This window comes from Pollachius pollachius (assembly GCF_949987615.1).
Source record: "Pollachius pollachius genome assembly, chromosome: 16".
In the NCBI taxonomy this organism is placed as follows: domain Eukaryota; kingdom Metazoa; phylum Chordata; class Actinopteri; order Gadiformes; family Gadidae; genus Pollachius; species Pollachius pollachius.
In genome coordinates this window covers 17,478,707-17,494,608 of record NC_136949.1, presented here as the reverse complement: position 1 = coordinate 17,494,608, position 15,902 = coordinate 17,478,707, and the positions used below count along the sequence as shown (strand labels likewise).

Here is a 15,902-nt window from a genome sequence, read left to right as displayed (position 1 = left end):
CTTTGGCTTATTTATTTTTTCCAAAGAATGTGAAAATAGGCCTTGAACATTCGTCAAATAAGAAACTTAAACGCAACTTAAACCTTGTATTGCTTGGTCATTTTGTACTTGCAATGTATCCCCCTGGTGTCTTTTATTTATACTTTGGTTTTTCCCTGTCATGTTTGAAGAACCAGAACCTGCCTGTTAGTATGGTGCTAAGAATGAAGAACAAACATAGAAGGGAGACTTCGGGGTAGGTGTAAAAAAACAAATGTTTTTCATGGCATTACTCAAAAACTTCTTGAACAATTTATTTATAAAAATATATAAAAGCTATTTCTAATGAAAAAGTTAAACAATTGTGTCTCCAATCAACATTTTTTTCTAGTTTAATTAATTATATAAACAAATATACAAACAATTCATAATTAATAATGGTTATTCATTTCAGAACAATTTGGATGTTGTGGCCGTAAATTGTAACAGTGTGACAATTGTCCACCAATCGTCCAACAAATGAAGGGCTAGAAACAAATAAGGATGTTAGACAAAGATAGCAAACGTTTGAACAGTCATCAGAAGTAGACAGATTTATTTTATAGAAATTAAGGTTAAGACAATATCACGAAAATAATGTAACTAGAATAACTACTTTCATAATTGAAATGAGTGGAGTGAATAAAAGGAGTGGTAAATAGATGGATCATCACAGACCATGTGCATAATAATTTGTTGTCTGACTTTTGATGGGTTCAATTTGAGGTCACAATTCACAGGCCCATTCGCTAAATACAGACTATCCATTTTAGTTGGATTGAGTATAATTGGGTCGTTCCGCCATCTATGTTTGATACAGCCGTGATTGATGTAGATGTAAAATAATGGTTATTCGATTAATTGTAAAGATCATGCGGATTTACATAAATTATATGGCATGACATTTAGGTGACAAAATTGTTTGTTTGTCTTAAATCATATTTTATGAGCAGAAACACATAGCCTCAAATCATATATTAGTAGTCTTCGTCAGCAGTTATAGGGTTTTTCTTCTTGTACAAGACTCGGACAGAGTTCAACGAGACTGACGAAAGCAAATTTTTCTTGAAACGTTTATTGAAGCCAATATGTTATACAACAGGATCAACATGTCATGAAAAGTAAAGAGCGATGTTGAGGAATAAAGCAGCATGCGACTACAGACGAGCAATCTGTTGCTCTGAATTGAGGCTGCACATTAAAAAAGGAGAGGTCACTCATCGTACCACAACAAGGCCATGGATAGAGATGTGCTTGGCACACAGGGTAATGGAAAGGCCTAAAGCAATGCTTCAAACTAAATAGAACCCACATGGTGATGGACAGGCCTAAAGCAATGCTTGAAACTAAAACAACACTGAAAGGGTACTCATCCAAAAAACTGGAGAATGGAATAAAAACTAGATTTTTAATAAGATGGTGAAATTAAAAACAGCCAAATTCAACATTAAGATCATATTTATAATTTGTGGATTGTCCTAAGATTGTTATTTTACATTTCACATCACTCTTTAAAAGGGTGTAGGATGGTGGTGCTGAATCAATGAGCATTTCAAGCGAGTCGATTCGTTCACAAGAATCCTTTTTACTAAGACACTTAGAAACAAAAAGAAAAGGACAAAGGTCGGGGCCACGTTGCAAGCACTCACGTACAGACTCTTCAGACTGTTCCACTTGTACACTCAACATACCCACACACAGGCAAGGCCAAACAACTAAATGTGAATAGATGTACTAACACTGTCTTGGGAGGGGGTGGGGTCTGTGGGGGTAATCTAAGCTGGCATGTAGGGGGGAGGGGCTTCTTTGTCTGGCATCTTCATTGCCATCTCGTACGTGGGCAGGATGTACTGATGAGGAAATAAAAGAGAAAGTATTTTAGGTAGTGCTGGAAGAATTTTACAAGACATCTAAAAGGTAGTATCTACGAAGTATTTGCACATGTTGCTCATATACTTCAATCTTTCAAGTATGGTAATGGACTAATTATGGCTGGGCATCACTCTCGGACCATTGAAGCCTCATATTTTGATGGTTTTAAGGTCAAAGCTTCTCACCGGAATGAGAGACAAGTAGAAGAACAGTTTCCAAGTTGAAGATATTTGAAAACAAGAACACTACGAATACGTGCAAGAGACGCCACCTCCTGGCCATCTTTAAAGTAGATCCATTGCAAAACCCAGAAGGAAATGCAGAGGCAGTGGATGGTAGTATTACGCAAATGTTTGTGTGAAAGTGTGTGAATAATCTGGGGATCTGGGGGTACCTGTGGCGGGGCCTCGAAGGCGGGGTAGACAGCGATCTCTGGCATGTTCCGGTTGTTGATGTACTTGTAGCAGTTCCACACACAGTTCATCAGGTAAGCCTGGAGACATTAGAACTATTAACGACCCAACGTCAGCTTGCCCAAGTCATGATCAACAAAAACATGTCCAGATCCCAGGATACTTAGCAGTACATCATTACATTAAATTGAATAGGACAAATTAATCAATACCTCAGGTAAGACTCTTTAAGTGGACCATTGAAAAGAAACAAGTTCTGCCTAGGGCTGGGTATTGCCAGGTACCTCACAATTCAATTCGAATCTTTAGGTCTTCATTCGATTCGATATTGATCCAATTGCTTTGATATCGATTCAATAATACGTGCAGATGACAAAAATACCTAAATATTATTTAGAATTAACCATTTCATAATGAATTAACCTTTTCATTGTGCTTTTAACTAGCAAAAAGGGAATACACCATTGTATAGTATTGTTCCTGAGCTAAACTTGCAGCATAAAAGTAATAATCATAACATGGACAAATGTAAGAGGGCATGTACATTTAGGCATATTCGCTCCTAGATTACAATAACTGAGTATGCTTCTTTTTTTTATTTTTAATGGAAATAATCAATTTAAAAAAATTCTGAATTGAATCGAGAACAAATAAATTGCAGTGCATTGATGAATCGATATTTTTACCCAGCCCTACACTTAAAGTAGAGTCCCTCTGCGGTCTAACCTTTGGATGAAATATTTTGAAATACAGGTGTAGCACATGAGTGTGGGCAGGGCTTAACCTTGAGGATGATGAGGAAGGCGAAGAAAAGCAGCACAAACAGCAGCAGGCAGCTGGAGTCCATGGACAGCAGGTTGTCTTTGTAGGGGAAGTCCGGCTGGGAGGAGCACAGGGCACTTTATTCATTTCACATATTTCATTGCATATTGGACAAAGATATATTTTCATCAATGCCCACAATTACATTTTAAGTCTATGCAGCAGGAGCATTACAAATATTCATGATGCAATATTAATAAAAACGCAACATATTTTAAAGTCATACAACAAACCACCAAGTATATCAACAGTTGGATTTGATGGAAGTATTCAGCGATTCTTTGGAGCAGTAAGTACACGTTAGTGTCTCATTCTAAGCAACAGGCCGTCACCCGATTGTGCTTCTCGGATACTGACACTAGCAAAGACCCTGGGCAAAAAAAACGACAACACATCAGCTTCACCTCCATGCCCACAGATGCCGTCTTTGCTCTCGTTCCTGCAAAGCAAATTTTTTCTCCCCGCCCAGTGGTTGTATTTTTGTGGGCGGAGCCAGCCATGGCCATTGTCTCCCTGAATGTGATTGCTGACATGTTGCTGGACAAATCCAAACACCTCTTGAAGTACTGAGATTTCTTGGGGTACACAAGCAAGCTCATATTTAACCAATAGTCTGATTTGGAGAACTATAAAGCACCGTGGTACACCTCAGACAACTTGCAAATCAACATCCAAATCAGATAGGTTAGATCAGTGTTTTTCAAGCTTTTTTGTGCCACGGCACACTTCAGACAAGGAAAAAATCCCACGGCACACCAAAATGTTATCAAATGCGAAGTTTATTAAAAAAAAATAAAAAAAATACAGTAGCCTTTACATTTATTGTTCAAAGACTTAAAGCTCACTCAGTGTGAAATCTGGGCCTGTTTAGATGCACACAAACGTGGTATCCTGGCAGAAATTGATGAGAGGCACACGTGTAGTTCCTCATCAATTGATCGCAGACATTCTCTGTTTTTAGTCTTCATTGCAGTTAGACTTGAAACCCAAGCTCGCAGAGGTATGTTGTGGAGAAAGGGAGCAATGTTGAGATAGCCTTGTTTGCCACGATTGGGTATGCTTTGGCAGCAGTCAACCAAAAACTATCCAGCTGTAGGTCTGCATGGAGCAGTTTTAATGTGCGATCTTCTTTTAGTTCAATCAGTTGTTCTTGCTCCTGCAAAGTCAAATTCATGTCTTTATCAACCACAGACCTATATGGGTCCCTGACACCTGAAGTGTATTCAGGTGTTTTTTGATAAATTCTCACAAGGCTGATGTATTGACCTGTTCTTGCCATTTTTGGGCGAGGGGAAACATTTCAAGAGTGTCACCCCTTTCCAAATGCTGTCGCCAGAGGAAGATCCTTGAGCGGAATCTGTTTATTTTGTCTGTGCTTGAAAGAAGGTTTTCATCTCAACCTTGCATTCGGGCATCGAGTTCCTTCAGGTATGCAAACATATCTGCCATGTATGCAAGCCGCGCACACCATTCATCACTTTCAAGCAGCTTTGCGTCATCGAACCTTTTCTCTTCAGTCAAAAATATTTTTAATTCCTCCCTCAATTCGTATACGCGGGCCAGAACTTTTCCCCGGGACAACCACCGGACCTCCGTATGGAGCAATAAGGCCTTATACTCCGCTCCCATCTCCTCACACAAAATTGCAAACAGTCTGCTTTTCAGGGGTCTAGTTTTAATGTAGTTCACCATGCTCACAACATTATCCAACACACTGGCCAGCTCCTTACGATGTTAAAAGCAATGCATGACTACAACATTAGGGTTCTTCTCTCGAACTCTGCTCACGAAGCCTTTGATGCGCCCGACCATGGCTGCAGCTCCGTCAGTGCACACAATTACACAACTCAACCACTGAAGTCCTCTTTGTTCAAGGAACTCTGATGTGACCCGAAAGATTTCCTCTCCTGTGGTTATATCGGGCATTGCTTTGCAAAAAAGGAAATTCTTGCGGATAGTCTCTCCATCCACAAAGCGCAAGTTGGCCATTAGTTGGGCATGGCCACTGATATCTGTGGATACATCCAGTTGCAAAGCATATTTCTCACTACAACGTATCTTCTCCAAAACCACACTCTATGTCCGCGGACATATCATCAATTTGTCTCGCTATGGTGTTATCTGAGATGGGGACTTAAGCCACTTCTTTCTCTGCATCTGGGCCTAGAAGGGCATTGACAATGGCTTTGCAGGCTGGTAATATTAATGTTTCCCCCACAGTGTGGGGCTTTTTTGATTTAGCCACAAGTTCAGCTACTAAATAGCTAGCATGGAGGGCTTCCTCGGACACCTTTGTGGCTTTCCTCATCAAAGTTGCCTATTTCCCAGTGCTGTCACGCAAACAAACAAAATAGTCCGAAGGCTTATTTTGGAGGGATGGGTGTTTGGTTTGCAGGTGTCGCTTAAGCTTGCTAAGGACCATGGCACTGTTTGATAGCTTCTCCCCACATACTACGCACAATGGACACGGTGCAACAGGATCCCCAGTAAAGGAAAAACCAAATGACATACGTGTCACTGTACAGCCTTGAGCTCACCGTTTTTGCTTTCTTTTGAACCCCACTTGTTGCAGGCTCATCGACTGGATTGGTTATGGGGGCACTTTGATCAGGAGTGGGTTCTTTTCTTTTCTAATATTTATCCATGTTTGCGTTGCATTACTCTCGTGTACATCAATCACTTCATCTGTAATTTATTGTTTGCATATCTGTCAATTAATTGCGCTGCCTACCGCCACCAACAGGCATATGGGAGTATTTACGTTGCATACCACCAACAGCGTGACCACGCACACTCGGCTCAGACTGGCTTACACGGAGTAGACCAATATATATTTTTTTAACCAATGAAGTGAATCTGCATCATTTTTCACGGCACACCTGTCCATCTCTCACGGCACAGCAGTGTGCCGCGGCACAGTGGTTGAAAAACACTGGGTTAGATTAACCAATCATGTTTTTGGATACAATGGCCATTGCTGGCTCCAAACCACTTAGTCCCAAAAGATATCCACACCAGCAAAAAGAAGATCAGAGTGAGCAGGTAAAAACACTATGCAAGCACGAGAATAAAGACAGTATTTGTGCGCACCGGGGTTATTGCATGCGGCTTCACTTTATGTTTGCACTCAATTAATGATTTTCTCCTCACAGGCTTTATTACTGGTCTCGCGAGCAGAGAAATATTGCATGGAGTGCATTAAAAGTGCTCACAATATTAATTTGTGTGCACGGCTTTGTTATTTGTATGAGCACACATCGCGTTAGTTCTGTTCGATTTGGGCAGTGTTATGCATAAAGATTATCAAAGGTAAAGCTACATTGGTGTAATTGCGTTTCTCTTCGCTGCAGTTAAATTGAATGCACTGTCCTTGTACTCTGTGATGGTATATGGAGAGAGATGAGAAGGAAGGGAGTTTGCTTGCTCCATTTTTAAAACTCAAATACAATGTCAGCGTTCAGAGAACATTGGGCTTAAGAGCCCAACACAATTTCTCAGTTTACCAGGGTCAAAGCTAATAGTAACCCATACACCACCCTCAAAAGGCAAGTCGTTTTCTTGCTATAGAATAAGAGGCCTTGTATGTCTGCTTTCATCTGTAGTATCAACATGGAATTAGTATTTATTTATGAATATTCATTCATAAATTAATGAGAAGATTCATTAAACCTAAGTACCCTCAACCAGGACATATTGGTGCGAGGGCTGTACTCACCAGCTGATCCAGGTAGTCTTTAATCCTGGGCAGGTAGGTTAGAGGACTGATGGCCACCAAGCAACTCAGGGCAAAGTCAAACAGCTGGTAGCAGAAGAAGGGTATGAGCCAGCCGTCGCGGTGCTAAAGAAAATAGAGGAAAAGAGAAGGCAAAGGACATTTAACTACACCAACGTAAAATATCTACCCCGGCTTTGGATTGGGACAAATCTTTCATTTAGGGATCTATTCCGATTAGGGGATTTCTAGTGCAGCCAATAAACAAATGTATTCTTGAACACCATAAGGGAAGATACTACAGCTGTAACAACAGCTATGCTACATCTACGATACTAGGGGCAGCTGATCTAGAATCATTGTATGAAATGTGCCCATGCAGAGTTAAGACAGAACTGTTCAAAACATTGCTGACGTGCTTGAACCACGTGAACCTCGGCATGAACTGGTAGGTCATCTCATGCCTCAACTGAGAAGATCTACAAGCCAGTAGCTACAATGCAGTTACACATCAAAGGGGCCATCAAGCCTTTCATGTGGGATGCCATCAGACAGGCCTGGGAGCAAAACAAATGATCGATAGAAAATCGTGATAAAGTGAACCTGAACGCATTGTGTTCAGAAATAAAGCTTGAGGCCGCATTCTTCCTGCCGCAAAGCATTGATCCAACATGTTACAACACAGCGCACAGGGAAAACTATGTTCCTCCAATGGAGAGGAGAGATTATTCAGTAGGGTTACGCAAGTTCACATCTTGAAAGCTGGTGATAATGCACACATATCGTGACAAACATTAGCATGACTTTTCAGGAGTTTGAAGAAGGTAGTCATCACAGCCAATAACACACTGCTATAGTGCTATAGAAAAAGGTAATGTGTTCTTACTGTGATGGCTCCATACACCATCATGGCACTGATGGTGAGCATCAGCAGGGAGATGGCAAATCCAAAGCAGGCGTTCTCTGCACAAAGAAGTATTAGAATTTAATAGAAGTTGAGGCATTTGTACATTTGGCTTGAAAGCATGATTCAAGCATGGCTCGATGCTCTTTTTGTCTGCCATTACGATAACGAATGATGGCAAACAGGTAAAATATCTGCGTTTGATCCCTTATGGGAAGTCTATAGCGTTGCTCTTTAATGCCGGTTGTGTTATGGAGAGCTCTCGGTAACTCACGGTGAGCCACTCAACATCAGCAGAGACCCACTGAAACACAAACTAATTAAACGTCTTCTTGAAGCCTGCTTGTGTTACAGCTCAGTGCCATTGACCGTTCGGAGACCGGATGGTGATCGGAGAGATGTCTGCATAAGGCAGAAAGAGTGCATCAATGCAAAAACTGGTGTTGAGTGCATACACTTCTGTATATTTATACATTACATTTCCCATTTTCTAAATACACCTTCACATCACCTTGAGGTGATAGGATGCTTGCACCACTGCAATTAGCCATACACAAAATAATTACAAAAAGGATGTTGGGCAAAACAAAAGCTATTTGTTCATTTTAAAACAGATGTAACATGTAGGTGCCCCCTACTGCACCCTCCTCTATTGTGTCATTGGAGGCTGGAACGTGGTGTTCTGCTATAGATGGAATAAAGACGCTGATATAAATGTTGATACTGTAGGTGGCATAAGCTCATGAATGGCTTTAGACTAAATGATGGAAGCATAAAAGAGAAAAGCTAACAAGTGGCTTTATAATAGAACGAAGCCTACATATTAGGGGTGTAACGGCACACAAAAGTCACGGTTCGGTACGTACCTCGGTTTTGAAGTCACGGTTCATAGTTAAGGGGAGAATTAAAAAAAACTGCTTGTTTGTCAACAACGGAGAATGGCCGTAGATCAGCAGCAATGAAAACACCAATAAACTTGGTTATGGCAGTTGCATTTCTGAATTCCCAGACAGGGTTTGTTGAAATAGTGTCGTGAGCTGGGTTTACACAGCTCATTTTTTATTCCACAGCAACGGTGATAGTAACACCTGGATGGTGCCTTTTCAAATGTGTGTGCATGTTAAAGTGCTGTACGTAGACACGGGGAGCCCTCTCCATAGCTTACGTGCGCATCCAATATTTTTTAACTATCCTTAGACGCAACGGAGACGGCAAGGGCTGTGATTGGTCCTCTAACAAAATAATTTCCGGAATCACCTCTCAGGTTTGACTTTGCACCTTATTTACTTTTTACATTGTTTACTTTGCACATTAAGGACCAATAAAACACCAAATAAGATTTGAAAAGCTTTGGAAGTTTATTTACAACACTGCTTACATGGTTTGTAGTCAACATATAAGATCGATCAGGCGGCGAATTGCATTGCGTATCCGACATCCTGACCGAGAAATGCAAATGCTCGAGGGGTCTCCGTAGCTACAGAGTCGGATTACGGAGTCGGAGTAGTATACTTTGGCTAAACGGTCCGGGGGGAACTCCGACTTTGGGCCCTATTTTAACGGTCTGAAACGCAATTAAGAAGCGCCAAGCGCAAGTAGCTTTGTGGGCGGTTCTATGGCAATGTTCCTATTTTACCGGCGCAAAAAATTACTCTTGCGCCCAGCGCAAATCTAAAAAGGGTTGGTCTGAAGTAGCCTAATTACCCGTAGGTGTGGTTTGGGCGTAACGTGGAATAAACCAATGAGAGTGCCAGCTCCCATCCCCTTTAAGAGCCATGAGCGCATTTGAATCTGACGAGTTGATATTTTGACAGCGCGTCTGCAGTCTCTGATGAGACAAATGCACATGAATTATAAACTTCAAATGGCCCAGTTTATGGCCAAATAATATGGCCTAATTCACACATGGAATAAGGTTTTCTTCCACAACTTCAGAAATACTGAGTCCTCAAATAAATTTCGTCAAAGAAAACTTATATGATATAACATATGATATGCGGTAACTGTGGTTCTATTTAATGATATAAACAATACATTATAAACATTGTTTCTTATCAGTATTGTATGCATTATCGTTATCGACTTGTGTTCCTAATATGCATGTGTCCCCCCGTTAATATACATTGCCATGGACTGTATTATGCGTTACGTGTTTAGTTTGCGTGTGTTTAAACAGATGGATGCACACACGCGCGCCCGCATTCATTAATGCGGGCCCCGTATTCACCGTGTAAATCCATGCACCGAACCGTGACGTCCGTACCGATTCGGTTCAATACGAATACATGCATCGTTACACCCCTAACACACACACACACACACAAACATGCAGGCCGTGAACATCAGTACCATCCTTATGCACATCAACATAGTGCACCCCACACCACTGCTGGAAAACATCTTATGGAATCACTGAATAAAGCATTTCTGACATAGAGACTCGGAGACAGATACAACTGTGGCTGAGGACAAACATAGAGTCGGCATAGGCCTGCTACAGGGTTTAGTCTGGATGGGCCTCTTCCCTCTCATCTGCTGCTGCGTCATAACCAGGGACAGAACCGCACATCCAACAATAACACCACCACAAAGACTGTGGCTAGCTACCCGAAGCTGGAGGAGCATGCTGCTACTCAGTAGTCTGTACAGCTTCTAGTTCTGGGTTAAACCCAGCTGTGCCACAAGAGCAGCTAAAGGCTAAACATATTAGAATATTAGAGTCCGGCAGATTTAGGAAAATGGATGGACTGTGGTCAATGACGTTTAAAGACTGTTTCTCTGGGGGAAGCTAGCATTAGCGACAGCTGTCAAAACATTAAATTGTGATTTGGTTGGTTTACAGGAAATAAACATTTGAAATCTCCTTGACTATGCTACTTTAACACCATTACATTATTATTAAGGCTGAACATAATCCTAAAATACATTGCCTGTCTCTACAGGTAACAGATATTGCGAAACTGTAACTACGCCACCAGCACCAGAAGCTTTCGTCTGCACAGTTCCTCATTCCTCTACACACCATTTTAAGTCTTCTCAAATTAAACCTCGCCCCTCACTGAAGCAACTTGTGAACACAGATTACATCATCCTTCACCACCAGTGAGCATCCGTGCGATTTAATAGAAGTTCTGGGAAATCTTTTTTTATCATCATATCAACCTCCTCATCTGTATTTTTCCTGCAATCTATGCCCTTATGGGCTTGCACGCATATATAAATAGTGTTTGGTTACCAGACATCCGGTCTGAAGCCAAGTAGTGGTCGATGACCTCATACTGGAGGTCGATAGTGGGCACGTTCTCTGGATGGGTCACAGCCACGGTCAGCAGGATGCCCATCAGGAGGTTGACAACCTGTGGGAAGGAAACAATGTGCTGAGATTTTAGATAACCAACACATTCAATCACAATTATCATATTCCCCCTATAAAAGCTTGGTAGTGTTAACAAGTAAAAACATTTGCATCATTTTTGGATTTACTATGAAAAAGCCATTACTTTGGACGCATGGGTATTCCAACGTAATTAACGTTACAGCAGAATCTATGTTACGTAAGGTGACAGAAAGTAGGGATTAGTGCGGAGCGCTATGGGTGATGAGGGCCAGAGTGCGCATCAGGGGTGACTGATGCTCGGCCTGTCTGAGTGAACATGTGAAAACACTAACCAACGTTACAAATCAACTATTGAGTTATTCCACCCCTATAATCAGAAAAAAAAAACCAAGCCCTGTTTAAAACGGTAAACGCCGAACAGGAGAACTTTCATCAACAAAGTTGATGAAAGTTCGTCTGCTCGGCGGTTTGAAATGCGATAGGCAAATGGCGATGTACAAGCTAGAGGAAGCGAAGGAGCAGCGACAGCAGCGCTCGAACGTCGCTACCGCCATGGAGTCAACGGTCACAACTCAACGTTTGTGGTCGAAGGTGGGCTAGCTGCCGTCACTGGCACAACGCGTCGAGGCCACAGCCAACCGTTGGTTTGGATCGGGGTGGGGGGGGGGGGGGGGTTGTTGGTAAATAACGATGCTAGCTGATGTTAGCCTGCTCCACAGCCACAGGACAACCATTTTATGTAGCTTACCATGTACCACGTCCCGAGGATAATGGTCCCCGTCCTCACATGGCAACATCCGCAGCATCTTGTGGTGTAGAGTCTATCTCGGCTCGGCTTGAAGTGCTGCATGCCGTCCTCTACCGTCGGGAGATACATCTGGGGACAGTCGTGGTTGTGGAGATAATCCTTCCTCACCATCAGCCTCCACCACCGCGGATATGAGGACGCCCCCTTATTTTCGAGAGGAGCGTCACAAGTTGCTCAGGCCTCCGGTAAAACAAAAGGCCTTTACAGCTTTTGATTTGAATGCACTATTCTGTCTGTAGTAAAGTTGAGATGTAATAATAGGACCAAATCCATGTTTTTTTCTACATTTACTTACTTGATATTAAAAGTAATTGAATGCACACTGACGCTCCGTATTATTATTTGTATAGCGTTGTATACAGATGTAACTACATCTGTATACAACGCTATACAAATAATTGAGTTGTTTATACTCGAAACATTAAGAATTGCATATACATTTTTGTGATTATATACTTTTCAACATCATTTACTTATATAATTTGGACTATTTATTTTGAAAAGGAGGCGTGTCCAGTAAGACAGACAGGACCGGAAGCCATTAGCTGTACTCGAATGGCATCAGTCCGTGTCGATCAAGTTTTATTGCTAGATTCGGCTACAACGTGAAAACAATATGTGCATCATAAAATGAAAAATGTGATGAATTAAACAAGACACACAATGTACTTAATCAGAAATAGCACTCATTTGCTTATTGAGTTGTGCAAATGGAAGTTAAGCAGAAAGAATGGAAAAAGCTACATCAAATATGTTGCTCTGTCCATATTCAAATGACTGTGTAACATTTGAGATCACAACACTGTGAAGCTTTTGCCAAAGTGCAATAAACAAATTTACACATTTGTTGACAACAGACCCCACTTAACGTTTGATTAGAAGGCCCTTATACATTGCATTTGAACCTAGGCCCATATTTAAGAGACTCTAATAAGAGACTTAATAGAACAGTATAACCACTGTTTAACCGGGAGGGGTTTTGACTGGGTCAGCAGTTAAGCAATGTACGCCATACGGCTCAGGTACTATAGTGTTCCTTTTCGAACATCTTCCATCCTCCTCTTATAGAGCCTCACAGCGGCCACACCCAGGGCAAGTATAAAACCCATTACTGCTCCTGCAATGGCACCTAAACAAAATACACATTAATAACTTATTTAACAACTACAACATGATCATGGTAACTATCGCATTCTCATTGGCAATATACTGTGCTGTACCTGCAACCACGTCTTTGCTCCTCAGAAGGGTCTTCAGTTTTTCCTCACTAAAAAAAACGGCAGGCCCATGGCCTGACGCATAGTCAATGATCAGATCTGAATCACCCTGGCATAAAGAGCAGAAGAGACACAATCACAACTTCTGCATTCTCACATGCTCCATAAGCTGAAGATAACACACGTCCGCTTTTAATGTCCGCTGTCGTACAGGAATTATAAACCTGGCGTCCCCTCCATTTTGAGGTACGACTCCAACTTTGGCTTTGCTGTCATCGCTCATATTTATAGTTGTCATCTTCTTTGGATTGTCGTCATCACACACTGTTTTAAAGAAGGAAATACATAATTATGAAATAAACAAATAGTTTCGATAAATATGAACAAATATGGGCATACTATATGGCCCACTTCACTCGAGAGACCATATTACCCTCTGAGAGATCCAATGAATCTAAACCAGATCCTCCCTGGTAATCACCAGACCCTCCAGCGTCGTCCTCCAGACCTACAAGCTTATTAAGGAAGGTGTGTGTGTGTGTGTGTGTGTGTGTGTGTGTGTGTGTGTGGGGGGGGGGGGGGGGGGGGGGGGGGGAAGGAACAATATTAGGATCTTTGCGCACTTTCGAAATTAACTGTCAAATCGAAATAGTCCTGTAGGGAAACAATGTAGATATCAAGAGTGGTCAAAGTATATTTTCACAATTTTTTATGGGTTATGGGTATAACCCCAAAAACACAATACGTTTTACCAAATATTAAAATTGTCTTTGAATTGCCCGATAAGTAATCAAACAAATGTGTAGATAATCTGTAGACCACTAATGACGTGCTCCGTTAAGACAAGGGAACTGTACCGCATAATAATGCACAGGTCCTCTCAAGCAGGTTACTCCCTGACTTGATAAGCAAATGGTCTTTGGTCAGCAGATGTTCTACGAATTCTTACCAATATGGCATCTAAGGCACACACATGCAAGTGCTAGGAGGTTTTGTTTACTTTGAGGTAATAACTTCTAATACGTTTGATGAATTATGTCATAGAACTCTACTGTGCCCAATGGGGGAATCCCACATAAGGTATGTTTCCTAGACACCTGAAATGACAGCCTGCTACAAGATTGCAATGAATACTGTATGCCATTGCCTTCGTCACGATCATGAGTCAAATCAGATTCCCTTTGGCAGATCTAATCTCTAGCAGAATGCGGAGTGCAATACAACTTACTATTAGACTTGTTTGGCAAGATCAAGTACAAAATGTCCGCTGACTTGGACATAAGGAAACAAGGCACTGTTTCTTTAAAAAGAAAAATATGGAAGCTTAACCTGCCTGCAATTAACTAAGCTGTTTGTGTGACACTAAGCTTGAGAACCACAAGCAGGTATTGAAATTCACTCAGCCATTCAATAACCAATGGTAAACATGGACAAGAACAAATGCTCAACAGGAATAGTATCCTGTTTTTCCTTGAAATAATTCATAAAGGAGGTACTTACGGACAAACTTGGAGGTATACGACATATAGCCATAAACAACCATATATTCCAGAGAAGCAACATTTGCCAGAGTTACAGGAAGTCTTCCTGTTAATCTTCCCACTTCGAAGGAATTCGAGATCGATTGGCATGGCGCACCTGACACACGCCCAGGTTGCGCACGACACCCATGATCGTGTTTGTCAACCCATTTCCAGGGACACAGGTGGATAACATTTCCTGATTACGGAAGAGTGAATACACCCGTTGTTATGGTAACAGGCCTACGTGATCCCATTGCTCCTTCTAGATTTACAAAACTAGATAACATGAGCTAAGCAAATGTTAATTTTGTACCTATTCAGTGTGATCTAAAGGCTTCATTCAAATAATTTTAAAAAACACTTATTATGTTAGAACAGTTTAATCATAGTCACAATTTTGCTTCCAAAAATGAGTTTTTTTTTCTTCATCCAACATCAGGAAATGTACATAAGGCCACCTGAAAATGTACATGACTTTGACAGTGTGACAAAACTCATATGTTCATATTTATATAATTGACAATATTTTACATTGGTTTTTTGCTTACAAGGTAGCGGCTGTTTCAAAATACAGCACTTTTCTGTACAAAAATAATTGTTATCTCCTGTGAAGTTTCCATGTTAGCAGAGGACTAAATGCAGCCTCATGTTTAAAGTACAGAGCATTGGTGGCGTTTTGTATTTTTCTCTCCTAAACTGTCATTACGTCAAAAAGACTAACAGTGGACTTTACAGCTCCAGTACAAAGAGGCTGGATTATCCCATAGTAGAATACACCAAAAAAAAAGTTTGAGAAGCCGTAAAAAGTATTTTGTTTAAAATAACGCTTGATCAAATAAAACTGTATACATTATATTCAAAAGGGGAAAGGAGTGATGAATATACACAAATCAAAATGCTTCTTTTTTTTTGCTTTCCCCTAGAAGTGTAAAAGACATCCCATTTACAGCATCAACGTTTACAAATGTACAACTGTACAGACAAAGTAAAAGCATCACTACAAATTCAGCAAGGCCCATTGAGACACCACAACTAGACATTTCAATTAAACTAATAAACTTACACTTATTACCTGCACATATACTACATGTCATCTACAATTATTCATATGAAGAAGCGGAAGAAACAAAACAGGAAAAAGCCATCACGACTAGCGTTGCAGTTGAGTTATATAGCAGCTTCTGATGGCCCCCCCCCCCCCTCACCACCACTAGCCTCCATTAGCACAACTTGCGCTCCCAACGTAAAAAACTGACAAGATAAATAAAGAAAATAA

At 41.1% G+C, this 15,902-nt stretch overlaps 1 protein-coding gene across 1 annotated transcript; it reads right to left on the bottom strand.

Moving 5' to 3' along the window:
• Window positions 1-1,077: 1,077 nt before the first annotated feature.
• laptm4a (lysosomal protein transmembrane 4 alpha) lies at window positions 1,078-14,742 on the bottom strand. The gene is made up of 11 exons (XM_079754098.1): window positions 14,604-14,742; window positions 13,537-13,618; window positions 13,315-13,427; window positions 13,107-13,212; window positions 11,827-12,030; window positions 10,977-11,097; window positions 7,724-7,800; window positions 6,841-6,963; window positions 3,088-3,183; window positions 2,285-2,383; window positions 1,078-1,868 (listed from the first exon to the last, which is right to left on the bottom strand). Exons 5-11 carry the CDS (start codon window positions 11,995-11,997, stop codon window positions 1,794-1,796), a joined length of 762 nt encoding a protein of 253 aa, XP_079610224.1. The 5' UTR covers window positions 11,998-12,030; window positions 13,107-13,212; window positions 13,315-13,427; window positions 13,537-13,618; window positions 14,604-14,742; the 3' UTR covers window positions 1,078-1,793.
• Window positions 14,743-15,902: the final 1,160 nt, after the last annotated feature.

Coding starts and splice junctions, on each gene's coding strand:
- laptm4a (XM_079754098.1), bottom strand. CDS start 11,997: ATGGTGAGGAAGGATTATCTCCACAACCACGACTGTCCCCAGATGTAT. Junction 7,801..10,976: donor GGCTTCAGACCGGATGTCTG/GTAACCAAACAC, acceptor TTCTTTGTGCAG/AGAACGCCTGCTTTGGATTT. Junction 6,964..7,723: donor TGGTGTATGGAGCCATCACA/GTAAGAACACAT, acceptor TATTTTCTTTAG/CACCGCGACGGCTGGCTCAT.